This window comes from Diorhabda carinulata, chromosome 9 (assembly GCF_026250575.1).
Source record: "Diorhabda carinulata isolate Delta chromosome 9, icDioCari1.1, whole genome shotgun sequence".
Lineage (NCBI taxonomy): Eukaryota > Metazoa > Arthropoda > Insecta > Coleoptera > Chrysomelidae > Diorhabda > Diorhabda carinulata.
Genome location: NC_079468.1, coordinates 20574805 through 20599867, shown reverse-complemented (window position 1 = coordinate 20599867; position 25063 = coordinate 20574805). Strand labels below are relative to the sequence as shown.

Here is a 25063-nt window from a genome sequence, read left to right as displayed (position 1 = left end):
TCTCAACAGATAGCAACAACCATTTTTTTACGGGATGCCGTTACATTAGTCATTGTGGTAGTGTCTTAAGTTACCGCAAATCTGAGATTAGTTCAGTGTAGTTAGTTCATAGACGTAGCGTTTACAATGTGGAAATTCAAATTTCTTGTTTTATTTTCATTATTAGTTTCAGTTCGGTGTTACAATTTTTTGGGAATATTTCCGTTTTCAAGTAAAAGCCATATGCAAATGTTTTCTAGTTTAGTGAAGGAACTGGCCGCTAAAGGTCATAATGTAACTGTCGTAAGTGTGTTTCCGGAGAATGGTAAACTTCCAAACTACACTGATATAGATATTAGTAACGAGATTCCCTCTATAATGGATTCTATCGATATGTCGTCTTTGAAAACAAATTCTAGATTATCTAAATATCTAACCGTGTTGTTTTTATCAAAAATGGCCGATATGACTTGCCAAGGATTATCTTCGAAATTATTGCGAAATTTTTTGAATACCTCAGGAAGTTTTGACGCTATTATAACAGAAGACTTCAATTCTGAATGTTATTTTAGCGTGTTTAACAAAATTAACGTTCCGGTGATAGGAATGAGTTCTTCTGGTATTTTACCATGGGTATATACCCACTTTGGAATACCCTGTAATCCAGCAATCGTCCCCAACATATTATTACCTTACACAAACAAGATGTCGTTTTTTCAACGATTGGAAAATACTTTGGTTACATTTATGTACAACATGTGGTTCAAATTTCACAGACGAGAAAAGGAAAAACAAATTGTCAGATCGCATATGGGAGAAGAAGCGTCAAACTTGGAAAGTTATACTCAAAATCTAAGACTTTTGTTAGTAAATACACATTATTCACTAACTTTGACCAAACCAACGGTTCCAAACGTCATTGAGGTAGGCGGTATTCACATTAAACAACCAAAAGTTTTACCTAAGGTAAGCGAAATATCTTTAACTTTTTACTTCTCAGACCTTTTTATATATTTTACATTAGTGACTATATTTAGATCATCAAATATGACTCTAGCTCCGAAAATTCCAATTCATTGAAATAATATCGCAAACTTTTTTTGACTTAAGACTTGTTAATAATTAAGTAACTGACACTGACAACCTTTTACAACTACAAGCTTTTATATAGTTTCACCTATCCTGATGTTTGTAATCAAATTTTGCAAGATTGATCCACTTCCTGGTTTCCGATTGAGCTGAAATTTTGCATGCATGTATAAATCGGATGACAATTCAATATTATAATGACATAGAGCTAATCTGATGATGGTGCTAGAAGATGGCGATAGGAACTCCATAATTATACTACGAAACCTCGTCTAGTTTGGGCTCAATTGATTCGTCTTGACAAATACTTTGATTCTAAATAGTAACCAGGTTCTGATAATGGAGTTGGAAGGTGACCACGTTCGTCTTGACGAGTCTCTTGGTTGGCGAACAAATTTCGCAAAAAAAGTTTGTCCTATTTGTTATGAATGTGAATTTTGTCTTATTGATTAGATGGATGTCCCAATACCGAAGTGAGCACGTGCCGATGACTAAATGGTATGAGAGTTTATGAACATTTCATGTAGCTAACGTCGCGCAGGGCGAACTCTCTTGTTCTGAAGGCTTTATCGCTCTACAGTGAACCTCTGGGGGAGAGTGGATTGTTTTTATCCTATACTCTTGGAAACAACATGAACAAATTAAGTTAAAGAAGAAAAACCTTTTTTAAAAAAACAAGCTTCAAGTATTTGTTAATATAATGAACTGAAAAGTTAAATATAAACTAACTCTAATAAGAAATGTAGAACATAGTTACATAATTTGAATACTAAAATTTTACACGTCAATTATTAGATCTTTCCCTTTTTATCATAGTCCCAATTTTTTAAATAAAAGCATGTTACATTTTGATGGTATGATTAATAACATTTAGTACTTTTTTTTCCTCTTGCCATCACAATGTAAAATGATAAAGAAGAGAATATTTAATAACTAATGTAGGCCTGAATGTTACCGCCCTATATCGCTCATCCACGTCCGAGGTGAAGTTTTTGAACACCTGATCAAGGACAGAATCTAAGACTTCTGTAACGAGCAGAATATTCGGATTCAGACCCGAACCAGCACAACTCCATCATCAATCTTCAAACTATCATTACCCAAGCAATGAGCCTCTGCCATCTTCATGGATTGCCTTGATCCCAAATCATTTGAAATCGGACATATTTTGACCAATCCATATCATAATAGGAATTGTATTTCTCATATTCTTGCCTCTAACCGACAACCAGCAATTTGAATTTTTGGGAAGGTAAGGTTTGATTTTACGAATACAATTATAAATCTAAAATATCTACTGTGGATATTAAAAAGAAACGTATTTCACAACTTCTATAGAAAGTTTTCAACAACTCAGTTATTTGGAATGGGCCACAGTGTATCTGTAAATTTCTGCACAATATACCGTTACTTAAAATTAGAACATAGAATCTTGAAATATGATTAAGCGATTGAATGCTGATTTAATAAGTATTGAAATTAGATCTAGTAATGCACTGATAATTTTGTTTACATTAAGCAAGAATACTAAGAATTAATAATGACAAATGAAATCATACAAATGTATGTAATTCATCCGCAATAATTAGTAGGAAGAATAAATAACTTTTTTATATTTCTTATTAGAAATAACGTTTTTAAAAACCATTTAATTCAATTTATCAAGTAAAACTACAACTAGTGAAGCAAAAGAATGAAAATAATACAATACACAGTTATTGTATAGAAAGATAATAAACATATTTTGATTATATTACAAATTTGCAGATAACTCATGAGTAGTTTTTATTAACAAATATTTTCCACAGTAACTAGTAGTTTACAGAATGAAGAAACATTTTTGGTAATTTTATACTTTCGCGGTTCCATCGCTTTTTGGCTCTAGAAGATCGAATAATCATCCGATTTCGATGAATTTTTTTAAAATCTTCGTTATTACGGCGAATTTAAGAGAAAAATTATTAGAATAAAAAAAATAGAAACTTATATTGGTTTCGGGAATTGAATGCTTATGAAAATCCACTCATTTACGTATAATTGTTGATAACTTTTTATCAAATAATCACATGAAGTTATATTTTTTTTTTCATAATCTACACAAAAAGAAACAAACAAATTATAAGAAAAATTCATACAAAAATGTTGATTTATTATGTTTTTAGAATTGAAAATTATAACAATTCTCCTTAAAATTGACCTTTTCTCACATATAATCGTTTGTACCTTCCTTGTACCGTACATCGGGAAGTTGTTGACTGGAAAAGCAGAAATAAATCAGGGGTATCTTGTTGTTAACGTATTACGGCAGCTGGCAAGGTATAACAACAAGCAATTTTTTTACAATAGTCTCTCTTGCAAATCACTTGTTGAGGAAATAATTTTGAACACACACACCGTAGCTTAGTGTAACTTCCAGGCCTCCAGAATCTTCCAATGTTTGCGTTCACCAAAGACCTAACGATTCTTTCATACATTCCTACAAAAATATGGTCGGAAAAAAATTACGATGACAAAATTTGTCCCAAAACTGAAGAGAAATCACAAATAATATTAGATTATAACAAAACCACGGCCGCAGTTGATAAATCATTTGCGTTACACATGTAAAAAGGTTCTGATTTTCAGAAAATAGAAATAGATAACGTCGTAGTTCATATCTTCTACTACTGGTGAAGAAACTTACCAAAAGCAACATGGAAAAACGGGGCAAATTCGAGTTTCATAAATTACAAGTAACAAGAGCTTTACCAGATTGTAGCGTATTATCTTCCCAAGATGCAAGTGAGACAGACAGGTGTCGTGCAAGGTATTACCAGTGTCCACGTAACCGTGGAAAAAAATCAACACTAGATGTAGCATTTTCGAAATGTTTATGCGGATTATGTAGTTTAGAATAGGAAATCATTTGTTAAACTTAAGAATATCAAGCTTTTTCGACATTATTAAGTCAAAATAAGAAGAAAAAATCAATATTCCAAATCAAATAAATTACAGTGTGTTTGGGACATGAGAAAGCACGTTTTTATCCAATTTACTAAAGAAAAACGTTTTTGGTGAAAGATAAAAATAAAAAACCGAAAACTTAGTTTTTTCATGTTTTCACATAAATTTTTAGGCTCTGTGAAAAAAGTACAGAAACAAAAGCTGTAGATCTTCCTACTACCTACACCGCTTCCGACCCCAGATCCCCCCTAAATTATTTTTACATCCATGTTCACCATATTCTCCTCCTTGTACAATGAGTTCCATCCTACTGTTATTTTTTCTGGTTTCAACCCTAGTCTAATAGTTACTGATGTATTTCAACATCCTTGTCACCTATTCCATCAATTATCTCTCGAAATTCTTCAATTTATCATTGTTATGAAGTATTCTTTCGTAAAATCCATTCTAATATCTATAAGGAATCCATTTATGTCTTCCCTTTTGGTTCCATTGGTATAAAATGTCAGTTTCGAATTCTTTACTGATTTGACTTACTGGGGAGTCAACAAATTGATACTCGAAGTGGTTATACAAAACAGAAGTGATTACGGCGACGGAATTATTTATTGATTAAATTGGAAAAATATTTAACAAAAAACGTGAAATCTATATTGGTATGTTACAATTCGTTGAATTCTAATGATGCAATTAGTGATGAGTCTGGTTTATATTTGATTGGAGTTAGTCTGACATGTAAGGTGAACAATTGCAAATTTTGATTTATGATTCAAAAAGATCACATATACGACCTTTTACTTTTTAATAACGTGAACAAGGTAATTATCAAGTGATACATGATAAATTTATTAATACAATAATTTCAACATCGAGCGTTTATATTAATCTATAATATTCCAACAATATAAATTAGATCTATTTCTTATAATAACTGGAATTCATTATCTTGAAAATCATGATTGTTAACATGCTGTCGACACAATTAAATCAGTTTGTTTATTCACATTATATGAAATTTCAATTATAACAAAAGTACATTTTAGTTACATCCTGAAATGAATATTAACATACTAGGTAACTCATTTAAATTGGAAGAATATTGGAACCATTTTTTTACAGTCAAATAATACAACTTCGGGATGAAATTTTTTATGTTAAGTACAAGAAGAAATTATTTTGTAGTCGAAAATAAACAGTGTCCAATACCAACTTTTTGATATTGCATCTATTCTTATGTATATTATTCATTTTTTGGCTTCTTCAGAAAATTCTAGACATAATATCTCAGGATCAGGTTATATCACAGCTTCAGGGAGAAAAAATTATAACAAAAATGTGCGCGAAAAACACATGAGTTTATTTAACTCAGTTTACAACTTCGAAAAAATACAATTTATTGAGTAAAAATAAATAAATAATAATAATAATAAATGATTTCAATAATCTGACTAGCGTACTCGACGAATTTCAAACTATTAAGAACTCAGTATCAGTGTACAAACAGCCTCAAATACTAAATCTTATCGTACACAATACCAACCATAAACAGTTATAAAATCGGTTGATGAGAATATTTTTGAACGTTCAGAGTCGCATCATTATAAGATAAAAATAAGTAAATGGAGACGATACGTTAATGGGGTACGAGTTCGTAGTTATCAATAAGGGACACTTTGAATCACTTAACTATGACGTTGGTTGCAATTAGGATCGTATATAATAGATACTATAAATAATTATAAGATCAGTAGATAAGTTTATTTATGGTCGTTTACTGTCACATCAATTTGAGATAAAAATAAGTAATTGAAGACAAGACGTTAATAGGGTTCGAACGCCTAGTCATGAATAGGGAACACTTAACTATATAATTAACAGATCCTAATGGTTCCCATAAGGAGTGGTGAAGTAAATCGTGGAAATTATTTATAGAATCTCAGGTCTACTCAATTAAATGACACTTTTTATAAGACAATAAAATTCTTCAGCAAATTCTGAGCTTATTTTTGTTTGTTTGTTCGAGATTTTGTCCAGCAATACAAAATATATAAACTCTAATCAATTTAATTAGCAACGTGAATGCTAGAGGAAGTTGCTTTGTGCAATTTTGTTAAATGTCATATGTAATGCTGAATTTCATAGTTCACAGTTCATAGTAGGATAGCGAAATGCAAAATACCTTTAAGCGCATAGGTCTTCTGATAAGTTTCTCTATTCAAATTACTCATTTTTCGATCAAAAACTTTGGCTTGAATCTTTTGACGTTGCTAGGGAAATTACGACGCTTGTATAAGTGTTTGATTCGCGCTCGTGTAAGTGCTATTACGTGATCTATTCTTCCTTCTCCATGCACCAGCGGCACTACATGTGTAGTTCTTAATGTCCATGGCTTCTTAGATGAACGTATTCACTTAAAAGTCCAGGTACCAGTCGATTTTCGCGCTTATTTGTGTCGAACTGTTATTTGGTTAAAGAGACAGAAGGATGTCTACGTCTCACTTAGGTTGTCTCTTGTCAGGGGTCTGTACCCATCTCCGCAGAACCTTTCTTGCAAGCAGACTGTTGAGAGATGTAATAGCCATAGTTTTAGCTTAATCAAGAAGGGGTAATGGGTCCATTGGTGGATATGCTGATCCCGATCTGGCAAATGAGTTAGCTTCGTTGTTGTACGAATGACATGGCATCCAAGCAAGTTGGATTTTGCAGCATTTATTCACCAATTGTATCACTCCAGCTCAAGCCTAGAGCACGCCACTTCATCTTTTATGGCTTATTGGCACGCGTCTTCATACCTTCATATTAAAGTACTTATAGTTTTCGAGATATTTCTCTAACCATGTGATGAAAATTCTCCTTTCCATGGAATTATCTGCGAGTCGTAATCTGCTTCTAAATTAACCTAATGAACACGAATGAGACTGAACATCCAGGACCGTCATTTACTGTAACTACTAAAAAAATGATTGATAAAATATAAAATAGTTTCCATTAATTAATATATATGAAAATGTTCTGTACAAGGTGGGTGCCGCGATTGCTTGATGCTGATCAAAAATTAACGAGTACTAGAGAAATTAGAACGATTATTTCAATATTTTCAAATGTCACACAATTTAATTTTTTTTTCAAAATGAATTTATTTTACAGCATTAAATAGCAGAAATAAAAATACAGTCAAAACAATGAAATGAGTTACTGAGCTAGCGATTTCGTCCATTTCTTGGTCAATAAGGTCATGGCCGCAGCATTTTGGGAATCCAAATGTAATTTTTTTATTAATTATGTATTTGGAAAAGAGAAAACGATAACTTAATTTTAATTTATTGCTTCATTAGTCATATTCCCCTGATTTGCTTTGTTCTGATTACTTTCCGAAATTAGGAAAATAGAAATAGAATAGAATAGAATAGAAAATAGAAAAAAAGAAATGCGGTTTCAGAAAAATTAAGGGGCCATATTAGTGAAGATATTTTTTCTTTGAAAAGTCACTTTCCTATGAAACCGCTTGCGTGAATTGGATTAAACTTATTAAATTTTCTTCAATTGATAAATATTTTCAAATCCATATTCGTACTTCCAATAAATAATAAATGTGTTTATAATGTGAAATTTATATTCATTATAGGCAAAATAAAAAAAAATATCAGAAATGCACTTTTTTTCAGAAGATAATTCTGTAATTAGGTATAAGGGAATAAATTCCCTGCTTTCAAATGATAAAAGCGACATAAAAATCTCACCCACCACTTGAGAAAGTAAACTAAAGGTCAACATTTTGATATTTAAATTTAAATAAAAACATATTATTTGTTTGTCCGTTATTATTATGTCGCCATTTTAATAACATAGCAACAAACATTATTAAAACAATTTGCGATAATATCATGAACTCCTGACATGAGTTCTCCAGGGAAAAATGTGTAATGTAAGCAAAATTATGAATTTTCGAATACAGGATTATAATGAAATAGTATAATAAAAAATATCTAGATTGGAAAAATAAATAACGTATCATGTCACAACTATATTGAGTAGATATAGTTTAAAAAAACTAAAAAACACGCTTACTAATCACATCAAACTTTTAAAATTTTAAATAATTTTTAAAATGAGCTTAAAATAATATTACTAGAATTTTCCATTCATTATTGTTTTGTGTGTGTGTGTGTGCTTTAGAAGCGTGTTTCTTGGTTTCTTTAAATTTTATTTATTCAATTGATTCCACCCTATTATCATTGCTTTGCTGCTCATATACCTACATCTCGTCGAAACTTGTATCAAGTTGTAACAGTGTAGTTGGTAAGGTAGTCGAAGTGCATAAATTCTAACAGGGAGATCGGAGGCTAGAATCCTCTGTAGACCGAAATTATTTTTATTAAAAAAGCCACTTGCTCTTTGTTCAAAAGAGTTACCAACAAACTATCTCACAAACAAACAAATAAACCTACGTACGGGTGAAGCTGATATAAACGTGTTAAAAAGAAATTCTTCTTGGTTATCGAACAAAATTTTTAGTGATATATTTGATGACTTTATGAGGTTAATTATTATAATCAGTTTTTTTGATGAGATGTTTGTTATATCACCAAAATAATGTACAGTGTTTCTCTCTCATGACTATTGAGGCATTTCGGAAGCGCTACAATCAAAGTTAATGCTCCAGCTTGTGGAGAAGTTACTGAAGTTTGGTTGAAACACCAATCATATAATGTTACAGAATATCCCAATAAGCTACACAGCTATACAGGAATCAAACCCAAGCTCACTATTTGCTTCCTCTGAGGGGATATCGCTGTTTGATAGTTATTGGGAAAAAAAGTTCATAGGATGAATGAGTTTGTAGTTCCTTGTTTTTCTCCCGACCTTTCTGGGAATTTCACTTGTCAGCTAGATATACATATAAAAAATAGCTGGTTATTTTCTAAATATCTTATTTCCACATCATAAATTTCATATCAAAATCTTTTGCTAATCGTATTTGTTTCCAGGATTTAAAAGATTGGATCGAGGGATCAACAGATGGCGTTATATATTTTTCCATGGGATCTTTATTGAGAGGTTATACTTTTCCTATTCAAAAGCGCGAGGCTTTCATTAAAGCATTCAACTCACTCCCCTATAGAGTTTTATGGAAATTTGAGAACGAAACAATGGAAGGTGCCTCAGACAAAATATTAGTGCGAGATTGGTTGCCTCAACTGGATATATTATGTAAGTGAAAGTGTCCATATGAAACCCGTTGGTTGTGCGGCAAAGGATATCAGCTCCACAAGTCCTTCTTTCTAAGATAAATCCGTACTCACATTCAGAGAACCTGCCACAATATTAATAGAGTGACTATAAATAAAAATCATAAAAATCATATCTTATCATACATACATCAAATTATGGTTTATATTCACTTTATTGGAAAACAAATTTCAATATTATTATATAGTCGTCTTTTTATTTCTTGGAAATTGGTGTGTCCTGCAATAACAAGAAATCTTATATTCATATATTTTTCAGAATTAGAGATTCGCAATTTTTTCTATAATCTGATTCAGAATGTTTGATATTTTATCTACACTTGCGTGCTTGGAAATCGGCCCACTGTAAACTTTTGACTTTAACTTTATTTTTTCTAAATTATTCATCAAAAACAGCTGTTTGGAAGGCAATATAATATGCTTCAATGCGATTCATATCAGCAAGACTTATCATTTATACGCAGTAAACAAATCTAAAATGTTTATGTGGTGATTGTAACGAAATTAACAAAAGAAGACGACTTGCGACCGCTTTATTGGGTCAACAACATTAAGAAATCACCTTAATGTCGTTTAAATGCAACGACAACTCCGTGAGGTACGTGTGGTGACTATTAGTCAGTGGACAGTAAGACGAAAACTGCTGGAAAATAATCTGACCTCTAAAACACCTACGATTGGATCTAATCTTACTCCAGATTATCGGCAAGCACGCTTACATTTTGCACAAGATCATCTGAATTGAACATTGGAGTAATGGGGATTTGTTCTGTTCTCAGATGAAACCAGAATATGCCTCCATGGTAGAGACAAAAGAAGGCCAAGAGAGCGATTTGCAGATTGAATGATCTGAGTAAAATTTCTATAGAAGCACGAACCGACCCTGTGTTCGTAGAGGCGACCGTCCTCACGGAAGAAGAGATTTAACGGATGAAAGATATATCGAGGAGATTTCAAAAATTCATTTGGTACGTTACGTCGCACAACATTGAAGACGAATTTATCTTCATGCATAATAACGCCAGAATCATGCAAGATTACATTTCAGAAGTCAGTTTTCGAGTTATGGAGTGGCCAGCATACAGTCCTGACCTAAATACGATATAACATTTATGGGATGAGCTAAAAAAGAATTCGAGCCAGACTTCCTACTCCAAACTCGATCCTAGAGCTTATTGTTGGACTAGAAGAAGAGTGGTTTAACGTCCCACAAATAACAATGATTAGATCTATGCCTAATCATATGAGAAATGCTATTAAGACAAGAGGAGGTCATACCTATAATTAAGTGGGTTGATTTCTATGCACGCAAGAATATAACGGACTTATCTGTCACATGCGAATAAGGATTTCCTTCTATGTTAAATAATGTTATTTTAAGCGAAGGAAGTATTCATTTTCCAAAGAGTACGATTGTTTTGCCAGAGTTATTAAGGATTATTGTGTGTGTAAAACACTATAAAACTTCAAAATCTCTTGTCATTTTCCCTTCAGTTTCCCAACAGTTATGCTTATCCTATTTGAAGTAGATAAAAACGATAGATAACTATTATATCATCAATTGTACTAGCTGCATTCTGGTTCTTCATTTCTCTCTACCTTTGCGAATGACCTATTTTTCGTGAACATGCCAAGTATGAAGCGACTCTCCGATATTGAAAATTCACTATCAAACCTTTCCAATATTGAATATTACGGCGGTGAAAGTAGGAAAGGTGAGGCTAATCTAACGTTTTTTATTTTCGTAGGCACAGCCAAATAAATTTAACATTAACTAAAAATAGTAATTTGATTAGTATCGCGTCTTCAATCAATTTCTGTTGACCCTCAAATATATTTAAAAAACATAAATCTCGACAATTGATAAATAACAGTTCTTTCAAGTGGAGCCCAGTCAAATAACTTTGTAGCTGCAAAGAAAATAACGTGAAAAACGATCTTTTTTAAAGCCTTGAAAACAAATATTGAAGGGAAGGTGTTAAAAAAAATGTCCACGCATATTGGGTTACAAAAATCGCATTTAATTTTGTTAACATTTAAGACCCGAAATAAATATGGGATTAAGATATAATTAGTCATACTTTTGATGGTATATTAGCACTTAGAATATATTTATTGGAAATTTATGTCAAAAATAATTACCTTAATGTGGGAAAATTAAAGTCTCTCAAATAATACATCTTCAAATGTGATACTACGATTATTATTTCAGTAATTGAAGTAAATTGCATGAAATAATCGAAAAATTTTTAATCCTTGAGTACGAACCTCAAAAACCAACAGTTATAAATGTCTTTGGGATCTGTAGGGACTTTGGGATCAAGATACGATCTGTTATATCTTACCATCAAATAACCATACTCCAGACTTATCTACTGTAGAAATGCTTGTTTCCTATTTTCCTACTTTCAAGATGGTACGCTTCTCAAATATTTGAAAATTCCAACTAATGAATTGTGGAATTACAGATGCTATTTATTCATAGCTATTTCAAAATATACATACAAGTATAGCAATTCCGGTTTAATATGTTTTCCGAAAAACAGTAAAATCGGAATTTTTTACATTAGAAACAGACATTTCATACGTAATTATTGTAATTTTATTTGTTTTGTTACATTCCATTTTAGATCAAGTTAGATGGAATGTAATTCTGCATCTCATGTTGAATTCATCAAATAAATATGAATATGAACTACATATTCATGTGCGACAATTGAGAACGTCGTGGAAATAATGTACATTGTCTATTATCCAACAAATATTTCAATGCCGTTTAAGAAAGCGATTACATTTCTGTCAACAATTAATCTCGTTGGGTTTAGTTTTTGATAGATACGGAAACTTTATGTGGGGTATGGATTTCTTTGGCTTTGGTAAGCTAGAGTCGAAAACTGGGAGTAAAATTAGCAATTTGATGAAAAATAAAAAATAGCTCGCTGAAAGGAAGCACTGTCATGTGAATGTTTGTGTAAACAGAAGGGCGGTTGTATGATTTAACTATCAAATGTTTTCATAATGAGTTGTTGAAAGAACGTAATTTTCTAAAACAGGTGTATATACAAGGTGTCCAGAAAGAGTATCGGGTATTTGTTTTCGTGCCACATTCGAAACGAATCTTTATCCATCCGAAAGCGAAACCAAGCGTCCTCACATTTGATTTTAGAAGGAAGATCAGCATTTAAAAGCCTATAAAATTCAATTGGTTCAAGGGTACGGACTATGCTAATCGACTGAATTTTGCAAACGAAATGATGCAGCGATTTAACAATTTTGAAAACATACTGTTCAGCGACGAACCAAATTTTCACCTGAATGGTCATGTTAATAAGCAGAATTGTCGGTACTGGGCAGTTGAGAATCCGAAACGAAAGCACGAACGACCCCTGCACACCCCAAAGGTCGTTGTTTGGGCCTGTTCAGCGACGAACCAAATTTTCACCTGAAGGGTCATGTTAATAAGTAGAATTGTCGGTACTGGGCAGTCGAGAATCTGAGACGAAAGCATGAACGACCCCTGCACACCCCAAAGGTCGTTGTTTGGGCCCCTATGTCTGATAAAGGAATTCTTGGTCCTTATTTTCATGAAGATCACCGAGGCCGAGCAATCAATGTGAATAGTGACCGTTACTGCGATATGTTGCGAAATTTTTTGGTCCCAGAGTTGCAGGAGTTTGGGGCCACTTGCCATACCTCGAATGATTCTATGGAAGTTGTTAATGAATTATTCCCTAATAAAGTCATCTCTTAATATTAACATTAACTGACCTCCCAGAAGCCCCGACCTTAGCCCGCTTGACTATTTTGTATATTTGCCTATATTTAAAGCTACAGATCGATGTTCAGGCCCGATTCCTGTCTTGTAGTAATAAAATAAGACGTTCCATTGATAGGTTTTCAAAACTAACAACCCAATTTTACCTTAATGTCGGAAATTGTGATGGTGTAAGTTTTACTACTTTGGTTTAAGAATCAACAAGATATTTTCACATGAATTTGGTTGTAATTCAGTATTAACTGGCAAAATCCTATCAAATTGTGGACTTATTAGTAATACAAATCTAACCAATGAAGTATAAATTATAGTATTTACTTTGTAGCCAACATTCTTTGAATAAATTAATTAAATAATCTATAATTAAATCAAATATAATTTTTTCATGTTAAAGGTCACCCCAATGTTAAGCTATTTATTTCACATGGTGGTTTGCTTGGTATGCTTGAATCAGTATATTGTGGTGTTCCAATGATTATAATACCTCATTTTGGTGATCAGTTCAATAATGCCGCTGCTTTGGAAGCGAATGAAGGAGGAATTATACTGAATGTTCCTGATATTACAGAAGCCACTGCCTTACAAACTATCAAGGATGCAATAAATTTATCGTAAGTTTGTCCAATTTCTAACAAATCTCTATAGAATAATATTACATATATGGCGATTTATTTTAAAAAGAACATGCCGGGGGATTCGTAGATTTTTTTAATGATATAATCCTCTCATAAATGTTTGCTGTGAAAAGTACAACTTCACCCAATAATAAAAAAATTAATGCACTAAAAATGGGTTTGAATAAATGTTTTCGTTCTGCGTTTGTGCGAACGAACATCAGTAATCATGCTGCCTCCAAACGTTTTGTATTATTGAACGTGTCAGTCGTAGTTCTCATAATGTTTTGAAATTTGTTTCAATCATATATTGTTTTTACGTTTATTCTTATTTTTTTCTCTTATTTGAACATTCCTAGTCTAATTAACGTCCCGCAAAAAAGAACAACGATGGTCTGATTCTTATCCATCGCAAATATTCATTTTTCTTCAACATTCTTACTTTATTTTTTCTCATCTGTTTCCATATCTATGAATGAAAGTAAGTAATATATATTTAAAACTTTGATGTTTTTAGGAGAAATGCGAAAATCTTATCAGAAAGATTTAAAGATCGACCTCTACCACCACTGGAAACCGCCGTCTACTGGACTGAATACGTTGTGAGGCACAAAGGAGCCTCTTTTATGAAATCTGCAGCTGTTGATATGCCTTTTTATCAGTATTACTTACTAGACGTACTTACATTTTTGGCTTGTATATCAACAATCACAATATGTCTTATTATTTATATTTGTAAATTGATATTAAGAAAAGTAGGATACAGTCTCAATAGAATGAAAGCTAAACTAGATTGAGTAGAAGCTAGAGGAATAATGATTCCTAATCCATTATCATTTATTTACAAGCTTGTTGAAAGTTTTTAGGATCCAGAAAAATTCATATCTCTCCAAAACTAGCTACATAATTACTTTTTAATTAATAATAAGATCAGAAGATGTTGGATGGAAGGAATTTCTTTAGAAAAATGTTTGATAATATTCGTTATTATGGAATTTTATCCAGATTTTCAGCCTACTTGCTTGCCCTCTGTATTCCTTTTAGCAATTATATTTCAACTCAATAAATTATTAATCAAGTTATTTGTACTGTATTTTTAGTTTTCGTATATGTATAGTATGATTTTGTTAAGTAGGTATCTGTTGGTTTCCTAGTACAAATAATTTTTTGTGTTATTTTTGTACGTGGGCGACTTGTCCGAAAACTGTTTTTTCAATGAAGTTTTTTACTGCACTTTCACCTCGACGAGTCTAATTTTTCTAACCATCCAAAAAATAATCTCTAATTTATCTTTGCAAAATTAGTTTATTTCGCTGGAATCAGTTCTCAATATATCATTTTTTTCTCTGAATGTGTTTTTGCTAGAAAAGGAATTCTAGTAAATTATGAAAACATGGGAGCAGGTATTAACAAGAAATATGAATATAAATAATGAAAAATACGAATTAATGGAAGTTCAGAGCTTTAAATATTTGTATAGAAATACGAAGCAAAGAAAAACAAGAAATAGATGTGTATTTAGTACAACAATTGGACTATATAATGGTTTAGAAACTCAAAATAGTTTTTACATCTATGGATGACAAAAAGAATTTGGTATCTTGAAGTAGCAGGGGGTTAACAAAGGACACATGGTAAAAGAAAGTTGTTGAAATGTACAGATGCTACGATAAAAACTAGGAATCAAAAATAATAGAGGAAAGTCATCTAAGAATATAGAGATGAACTTGCCACCCGCATAAACGACATTAGAGGGTAGATAAGAGTTGGTAACCCGACGTTTTGCTAACTACTATAAGAAGCTTTAGCTAGAATTGCCGTGAATCTATACACAATCAATTTTCAGTACCCCCAAAACTAGCTTCCTATGACAATTCACTAGTCTTAAAAGACTAGTTCATCATTAGAAAATATTAGCGATAACTTTTTACCTGTTACCACGGCCAGACTTCCGAAAACGGAACACTCTAAATGATTGTACCTAAAAGGATTTTTGGCTCCTTGCAAAGGAAGGGGATGAAACAAAATTTTTCCTAACCTAACTTAACCTAACCACGAATTTTCAGCTACTGATATTTTGTCCCTATATTTAGATTTCCTTTGATGAAGATATTGCAAAAAGCAAAGAAAGAATATGATGATGCAAGATGAAGAAATCTGTGGAGGTTTTTTATGTCAGAAGAAATCTAAATATAGGCACAAAAATCAATAGCTTTTTTTCTAAATTAAATCATGAAAAAAAAGATTAACAATCTTTCTTAACCCCTTCCCTTGGGAGACGCCAAAAATCCCTTAAGGTACCTCATCTGGTGTGTGATATACCAATCGGTGGGTTCCCATTTTCGGAATTCGTATATACACAGCGTTCAATACGTAGAATGACTTTAAGTCGGAAATTTATCTTGTCGAAGCACGTATTAATTTCAATATTTATCTTACACTGTAGGATTTATCGATTCAAATGTGCTCTTAACTGTATAAAGTTCCATAAAATTCCATGTCTAACTAAATGAAAAATACATTTTATGTGACACTGTAGATAACTGTAGAACTATAAGAAAATCATTAATTGTATATCAAGTATTTAAAAACCGATAAGGCATGATAGTTCTGTTTATCTTGAAGAAATTCATAAAGAAGTTGAAGCCTGGCTAATGACCCGTATGCTATATAAATGCAGCATTAAATTTTTTAATTTATATCGAAATGTATTGCTTGAACGTGATAATTATCATTCTATCTATTTTAAGTGTTTGTAATTGTTTGAATATATTATTTATGATTACATTTTATGGCAAAAGTCACTATTTGGCTTTCGAGTCACTCATCAAACAAATGTCAAAGAAAGGACACAATGTTACGGTGATAATAAATACAAAAATTAATAAATTTGGTGATTATCGTGTAATTAATATAATGGATGACTCTGTGAATAAAACGGAAGTTTTATCAATGAACATTGCTACAGAACTGAGAACGGACCTTTATAAAAGAGTTCTTAATCAAAGAGAGTATTCAAATCAGTGTTGTTCCAAAATGAAAAGTAAAAATTTCCTGAATTTTTACAATGAAAATGTTACTTTCGATATTATAGTCGCCGAAGTGTTCAATACAAATTGTTTTTTTGGACTACAAGCTAAATTTAATGCTCCAATTGTAGGTAAGTGAATAACGGTTGAAATATTAGGCATTAAAATAATTATTTACTTAGGTATAAATATTTCTGATAATGTAGATCAAACATGATCTACGCAACTTCCAAATCTCCAATCCAATTCCAAGCCTCGTTTAACAAAAAGATCATAGAATTAATATATTGCTGTCCATCTGCCTGACAACACTCTTTATCTCGGGAATACTTGAAGAAGTTATCGCATTGAAACAAGTACAGCTCTTTAAGCTATGACCTTCTTCTAAAATTCAAGGATTCCAAGCGAGCAATACCAAGTTTTTACAGAAGAAGCTACAAAATAATTATAATAAGTTTCGCTGTCATAAAATGTGAAGAGGTGATATCTGATAGACGACATAGTAATTTCAAATTCAAACTTCAGAACACACCAACAATGTGCTCTAGGCTTGGAGTGCAGTGACATAAAGTCCTACATTAACTGTTGTGGCAGAATGATCCAGATCGTTTGAGTGATTGGTCATTCTGGCAATGACGAGTTTGATTAATTCGTCAATATTGGATCAACGAAACCCCTAGTGGATTGACTGATCTCTTTTTAATATCCTACCCCATGGCATGGTCTTGATTAGTTTATGTCCATCAAACCAAGTATATAATATTTCGCTGTGTCTACGTCCTAGTTATAGTTTGGTAGTGAAAACAATTTTATTGATGAAACAAAATAAAACTGACACGATGTGTATGCCGTTTCAACAACACCGTCATTTAAGACGCCACCTCCATTCTGTTGTCAACACGGACTATCTAGAATGTACTGATGTATGAAGAAGGTAGAAACTGCTGACTACGTTTTCGGTGATTGCCCAGCAGTCGCACGCGCGAGGTTCCAAATATGGGCAAGCCTTACATTTCAATATTTAGTGACATCTGTGTCTAATTACCTTTTCAAAGGACATCGGCTTTTGGTAGTTTGACCCTGACTCACCCACTTACCTAACCGCATATTACAAAACTCTTAAGGGAATCAAAATTTATATTCATATTTTTCTATGCAGACAATCGTGATTAAAAATATATAAATATATGATCTCCATTGTAATTACTTAATTATCGAGATTAAGTGCGGGATAATTTATTTAATATAAATATATTATCATCTAGGTCACCTCTATTTTTCATCAATTCTAACACAAACATTATGATATGAGGACCAATTACTATTTTTATGCCTGTTTAATCATAATGGTATCAAATTTAAAAAATTGTGAATTTCTTATGATTGATTGATTTTTACTCACTAAATCAACGCCAGAGAGTGACATATTTCAGTATAGTTATCATTCCCAGCGGTGTTTCCAATTCCAAAAAAAGTTGGCTTTCATTACAATCACCGTAACTGCCTTTGTCTCATGGTACTTGTACCCTTCAAACTGCATTTTCAATCTGGTCTCATGTCAAAAGTCATAGAGATTAGGGTGGAGTGGCTGGTATGACCTGTACGACTTGGTGCTGTTTTAATTGTTGGATTACTACGCGAAAGTAGTGACCTTTTGGAGCGTATTCGTGGTGCTTAGCAACTTCATACTGGATAAAAAAATCTGCCATCTTCTCCTTCCACGTGACATTTCTCGTACAGATCATCACTTTGTATCTGTGCCATATAGCCCATGATTATCCCTCACTAATAATCTTAAGTCCCAAGTGGCTATTAACTGAACCAGTTTTTTCTGTTCTATTGCTAATAATTTCGCATAATTACGCATCATCAAATCTTGGTAAAACTAGTTAAATTGGCATCCTAAAATAACTTTTCAATTAGACTACAGCCAACCAACGATCTGCTTCAATTTTAAGTGGCAGGCGCTCGATAATTTCTGGCGTTATTTCATTCTGAGATGGTTCAGGTCGATAATCAATATCAATTGAAGTTTGATCAAGTTCAAACCGCTTGTACCCCTCATACAACAAATTAGAGCAAAACAAAGTTATTTGTACAAAATATCAAAATGGGACGAAGGATAAAATGACACTGGACATAATCGCCGGCCATTCACGAATTAACACGTTCATTGGGTTCATTGGATCATTTGGGATGAACCTTGAATATTCCAAATAATTCATATTGGATAATTTGTACATTTTCGATTGCTATTAATACAAGAATAAATTTCTTTTGTTAGGTATTACAACCACAGATTTTCTTCCATGGATGTATCAATGGTTCGGTTGTCCAGAAAACCCATCGTATATTCCAGTTCTTTTTATGGATTACTCGGATAGGATGAACTTTTTGCAACGACTGGAAAACACTTTGATGCTCGTCTATAGTAAATTTATCCATTTTTATTATATTGGACCATCGGGAAACGAATATTCAAAAAAATATCTTGGAGTTGATCTGTATCAAGGAGGAGACATCCTGTATAATATAAGTTTGTTGTTGATTAATAGACATTATTCGTTCCAAACACCGAAACCTTTGACTCCAAATGTTATCGAGGTAGGAGGTATTCATATAGAACCACCGAAGAAGCTGCCGAAGGTAACAATCATTTTAAATAGGTTTGATAAGAATCCATATTCAATATATTTGAACACTTGAAATAATATATTTTACAACGGAAGTCTCCTGATTGTATAACCACATCCCGTATTTCGAGTTTCAGTTTAAATTTACGATGAAAAAATTGTCATTTCTAATTATTTTATTCCAGAATTTAGAACGGATAGTGAGTAATTCTAAGGAAGGTGTTATATTGATGAGCATGGGATCGACTCTCAAAGGAAGTACTTTTCCAGAAAAACAGAGAAAGTTATTTCTAAAAGTATTTTCACAGTTAAATCACACGATTCTTTGGAAATGGGAGAATGATACAATGGAAGGTCTTCCAGCAAATGTGAAAATCCAAAAATGGCTGCCGCAACTCGATTTACTTTGTAAGTAAATACGAGGGTTGCTACTTAAGTTTTGAGATAAACAAATAAAAACAAATATTTATAATTGGATATGTATTGGTTTTCGAAATATTCTCCATTGACATCAATTCACTTTATGGCAATGTCAGATTTGACACTGTTGCCATATCTTAAAACTTAAGTAGTAAGACTCGTATTGAAAATTTCTGTTCCGTCTTAAGCGTTTGTAATTTAATCAGTTATATGTTGTTTCAGCTAATTATTTTATTATTTTTTTCATTGAGAAGTCACCAAATTGTATTCTGAAATTTTATAATAAGTGAAAATCATCGTATTAAACTTAAACTGTATATAAAAAAGAACGATCAAAACCAACTAAAAATTGTTAGAAATCATTGAGAATATTCTCATTTTCAGTTAATAATATTTATATCAGAATGATTTAATATGAAATGAGGACAAAATCTTGATTACACTCAATGAACTAGTTAGAATCTTGTTCAGTTTCTACAAAAAGTTACAGCAAGACATTCCTATTTTAAGAAATGAATATTCCAAATAGTACCAAAGCTAGAAGGAATAATCAATGACCAATGCAAAATTATAAGATGCAAACTGCAAATTCACATTTCGATTGGCAGTCTAATTACGCCAGAAAGTCCACGTGTTAATTTTCAATTATATTGTGACAAGTACGTAACCGCACGCCATCTACTTGTGTCAGCTATAACTCAATGTAGTGGAAACTATAGTGTAACATATACAAAGGTGTACGTCATCTAACACAGCCCACCATAATCAGCTTGTGGCTGCATGTATTATTGGGTTGCCATAAACGATATTCCAGAAGTTAAATATGACTAGATAGAAGTTTATAGACACATAAGTTTCTACAATGCTTCAGAATTATTGCAAGATCATATATAAAGCAGGAGATTACAGTAGAGCAGTTGTTTGAATATTGAAAATATGTAGTAAGTAATCCGGACGGTTTAAAATTGATATCTCAAGTGTTGGTTATAAAGAGTTCATAGTGTTGTAATTGGTGGTGTGCTGAAATTTCGAATGTTGCATTTTTAACCACCAGCCTCCATCGCAGAAACGTTACAATATACAACATTATACAAATCAAAATAACTCTTAATAATAAAATTTTATGATAAAAATTAATTGAAAATTATGAAGGAATTGTGTGCTGATAGTATAAACGAAAACTTCAAATGAATGAATAAGAACTTTATCAAAAAAGTATTTTTGCTATACTTTGGATACTCAAAATGGTTGAGGTCACAGTACTTTTTGTAACTCATATAAAATACAGGGTGATTTATTTGAAAAAAACCAAAAAAATAGTGTATTAGTATTTTGATTCACCCTGTATCATATTCAATGAATATAAGAGAAATAAGTAATTTTCCAGAATGTTCACTTCGATTTGAATGCTTTTGCCGCAACAGATCTTCATTCTTGATTGATTTTGTTACGAATTTTTTGGAAAATTGGTTATAACTTCTTGGATACACATTACAACCACAAATCATTGTGGTAGGTAAGTCAACCTGATTTCAAATAAAATATGGTGTTTTATTTAAAAAAATGTAACATTGAAATGGAAGAGAATTCTAGAAAATCCTGTAGAATTGTCAATAATTTCAAATTGATATCTCAAAGCACAAACGATGCACTGAACTTTATCACACTAATCAATCACCCTGTATATATCGATAATGATAGTTCCATATAAAGAGAATAAGAACGGATTTAAAGATTCATATTTCTAAATCATCTTGATTTTAGGTCTCTACTTTAAAAAAAAAAAACTAATTTCAAATCAGAGGTGATCTCAACGTAAATATTAAAGGATTTAATGATTTGTCGTTAGATAGAAAAGATAAAAGAGCAAGAGCATACAAAATGCTACTTTGAGCACCCTGAGTACAGAATATTAATATAAACTTTCAGACAATGTTCAAGATATGATTCCTTCCTTCCAAATCAATTACCCAATCCTGATATTATGCTTAGAAAAAATTTGTTTATTCTTTTAACAAATCCCTAGCTTCTAGCTATCACTGGAAAAGAACTAGGTCGTATTAATAATTCATGTTTTGAATTCTACACTGTCTTTATCGATTCGTTAATATCACATTATCAATATTTGTACAATTTTAGGTCATCCAAATGTCAAGCTGTTCATCACACACGGTGGATTGTTAGGAACGCAAGAAGCCGTGTATTGCGCTGTACCAATGTTGATATTACCACAATTTGCTGATCAACATTACAACGCAGCACTCTTGAAAAAATCCGGAGCTACTCTAAATCTCAAGTTAAGGACTACAACAGAAGAAGAACTTACTGAGGCCATAAATAAACTATTTAGTCCAGAGTAAGTGAAAATAGCCAAATTTATTTAGAATATTGTTTCCAAAAATTTGTAACAAAACAAATAAATTGAGGTATTATGCAATCATTCCATTGATTTCTTGATAAGAGAGTTGTAGATAGGTTAGTTAATCGTCAGTTTTAAGACATCTGTATATGAAACCACCTTTTTCTGAATTCGAAATGAAAAACTTAATTTTTTACATTTGAATCCTGTTTATACGAAAGTGGGTTTATAATTGGTTTATACAGCCAGCAATACATTAAAACAATTGTTTAATAATCAGCTGTAATGATTGTGAAAGAAAGTATGTTGGGCAGACCTAGAGATCCGTTAATGTCCGGTTTAAAGAGCACATACCTTATTTAAAATATGGACGGACCAATAAATCGAGTATTGCTGATCACGCTGCCAGTCACACTCATGGAATAAATATAAATAACGTTAAATTGTATCCAATAGTAAATTTTTGGATGCATTTCAATGGATTGAAATTACAGTTAGGTTAAAGTGCTTATTTCTTACTGCCCTTTATGTAGATTATCAGTTAAGAATAAATGTGAATTTTCCCACTCGAAGATGTTTACTCTCTGGAATTGTTTTTCACGGCAGGAAATTCAGTGGAGCGAAAATGTATATATATAAAAAAGAATTTTTGTCTGTATGTCCCTCATAGAGTCGTGAACCACTCATTTAGCAAAGTTGCCGTACATGAGCCAAAGAAGGTTTTCCGTTCGCTGTTTCAGTTACATTTCCAATGATCATGAACTGCCACGGCAATATATGGAATTATTTGGGATGACTGTGATGCCATCTGTCGTAAATTGTCGAAACATAAAACCACCAGCAAAGGAAACAGAATCTCAGTCAAGAAAATGTTGAACGATGTAATCGAAGTAACAATTTCGACTGGAAAAATCAAAGGTGAAGACGTATTGTTGCCATCAGCATGAAAGTAAATTCAGTTATTTTCAACCCAATTCAATTATTCCCAAGTGGTTTCGAAAATTACCCTTAATTTCCCGTTGACTATTACCTGAATTCTTCGTTACGATAAAGACAATTTGTCTTTCAAATGATCGTTTTCCTTTTCTGTACTTTCAGTTCAAATTGTAAGTTTCTCAACATCGATGAATTGCTTTTCGAATATATCCATTTCTTTAAATAGCACGTCATCATCATCACAGATATCATGTGATGAACTTTAACAAAGCTTTTGTGCATAAGCTAACGACCGTTTAAGTGCTGGATTGATATTTCGGAAAAGAATGAAGGGTACGCCAATTTTCTATAGATGGCACTACTATCAATAGATAAATTCCTGCTCCTGCCTCCAAATATACATGTTCTACATTTGAAAGTTTCGTGTTGGGTATAAAATCTTTAACAGATTTGCATGAAAAAAGTTATAAATAATCTAATAAGATTGAAATAAACAGGAACATATCGTGGGTGAGGCTACGACGGAAGGTGCAAGTTTAGTATAAATATGTAGGTCAAGGTAATAGGTTTCATTTGAAGACATCTTGTTATCAAAACGCGCGTTCGACAGTGTAATTTGTGTTGATGTGGTGTAGTATCATCAACGGTTCTAGAAATTCCAACTTTACATTTTCCTAGCAAAATTAAAGCTCTCAATTGTTGTTTCAAATAAATTGTTAACTACTGACTCAGTGAAGTTTCCTCATGGAAGAATAACCAACACTTAATCAAATAATTGATCTAACTGATAAAGACAACGTATACGAAATAGATAACTCAATTATAAAACAACTACTTGACATAATTTATCATATTGTTTGACATAAAAGTTGATAATTAGGAAATATATTCTCAAATAATGAGAATTTTTCAGACCATATAAGTAGTACGTTAATTTTAAACAAGAGTTTTCTAACACAAGATCTTGGCTTTCATAATATTCAGAATGATACTTGGAAAAACTAGAGTAAAAATAGATAAACCAACTCATTTTCCTGAAATAACTGAAATCCCAAATTCAGGTATTTAGAAATATTTTCCTTTGTGTTCATAATATAACCACCAAATAAAAAAATCTCTCCTTACAAAAGCGAATATTGAAACCGATTTCCACAATTTTCGTCCTTTGAAATGTTATCTTATTCGTCACATTCGACATTTTCAACATTCTTTATATTCACCTAAAATGTATTTATTTCAGATTTTCTAAAAACGCCAAAGCTTTGTCAGATCGTTTCAAAGACAGACCGATGTCTCCAATGGATACAGCAATTTATTGGATTGAATATGTAGCCAGGCATAAAGGGGCTCCTTTTATGAAGTCGGCTGTTACAGACTTGCCCTTTTACCAATCATTACTTCTTGATGTGATTGCGTTCCTCATTTTAGTTATGTTGATTTCAATAAATATCATATATTTATTTATAAAATATACAGTGAGTGTATTCAGATTCAAAACTGAACCAAAAATTAAAATACAATAATATATCAGTACATTTTATCCTTGTTTCATTTATTTATCCTGAATCAAAGCAGAAAGTCGCTAGAAAATAATCAGATAAATTATAAGACACGATTGATCAAAAACGTGTGATTCGAGTCGAATAAAAGACACGTCTTGTTAGAAACGCGTCGCCAATAAATATCAAACTCTGTAACTAGAACATTCGATTAAGTAATGTCAATTATATTTTGTATATATCCGAGTCGGCAAAAATTACACAGACATTTGTTATCATTGTTGATCAACATATTGACGGAAGTCAGTACTCCCATGAATTGACGGCCCCTCACTAAAATCAACAAATAAGAAAAAGTTTCAAAACGTGAATATTCATCTTTTCTTTTTCTAACTTTTGGAATAATTAACCGAAAGTTTGATTGACAGATCTGATCTAGCTTTTGTTAACTGTATAGTTCTCCTTACTGAAAGCGTTAGAATTTCATAATACAACGTGAATGTCTGGAAGAAGAAACGATCAGAAGGAATATAGTTAT

General features: G+C 32.0%; 1 protein-coding gene across 1 annotated transcript; it reads left to right on the top strand.

Moving 5' to 3' along the window:
* On the top strand, window positions 1-24553 carry LOC130898167 (uncharacterized). Its single transcript, XM_057807244.1, has 9 exons — window positions 1-945; window positions 9000-9222; window positions 13430-13646; window positions 14167-14441; window positions 16306-16809; window positions 18963-19324; window positions 19497-19719; window positions 21871-22087; window positions 24267-24553. The coding sequence occupies exons 1-9, from the start codon at window positions 127-129 to the stop codon at window positions 24547-24549; spliced, it is 3123 nt and encodes a 1040-aa protein (XP_057663227.1). The 5' UTR covers window positions 1-126; the 3' UTR covers window positions 24550-24553.
* The last annotated feature ends 510 nt before the right edge of the window (window positions 24554-25063 follow it).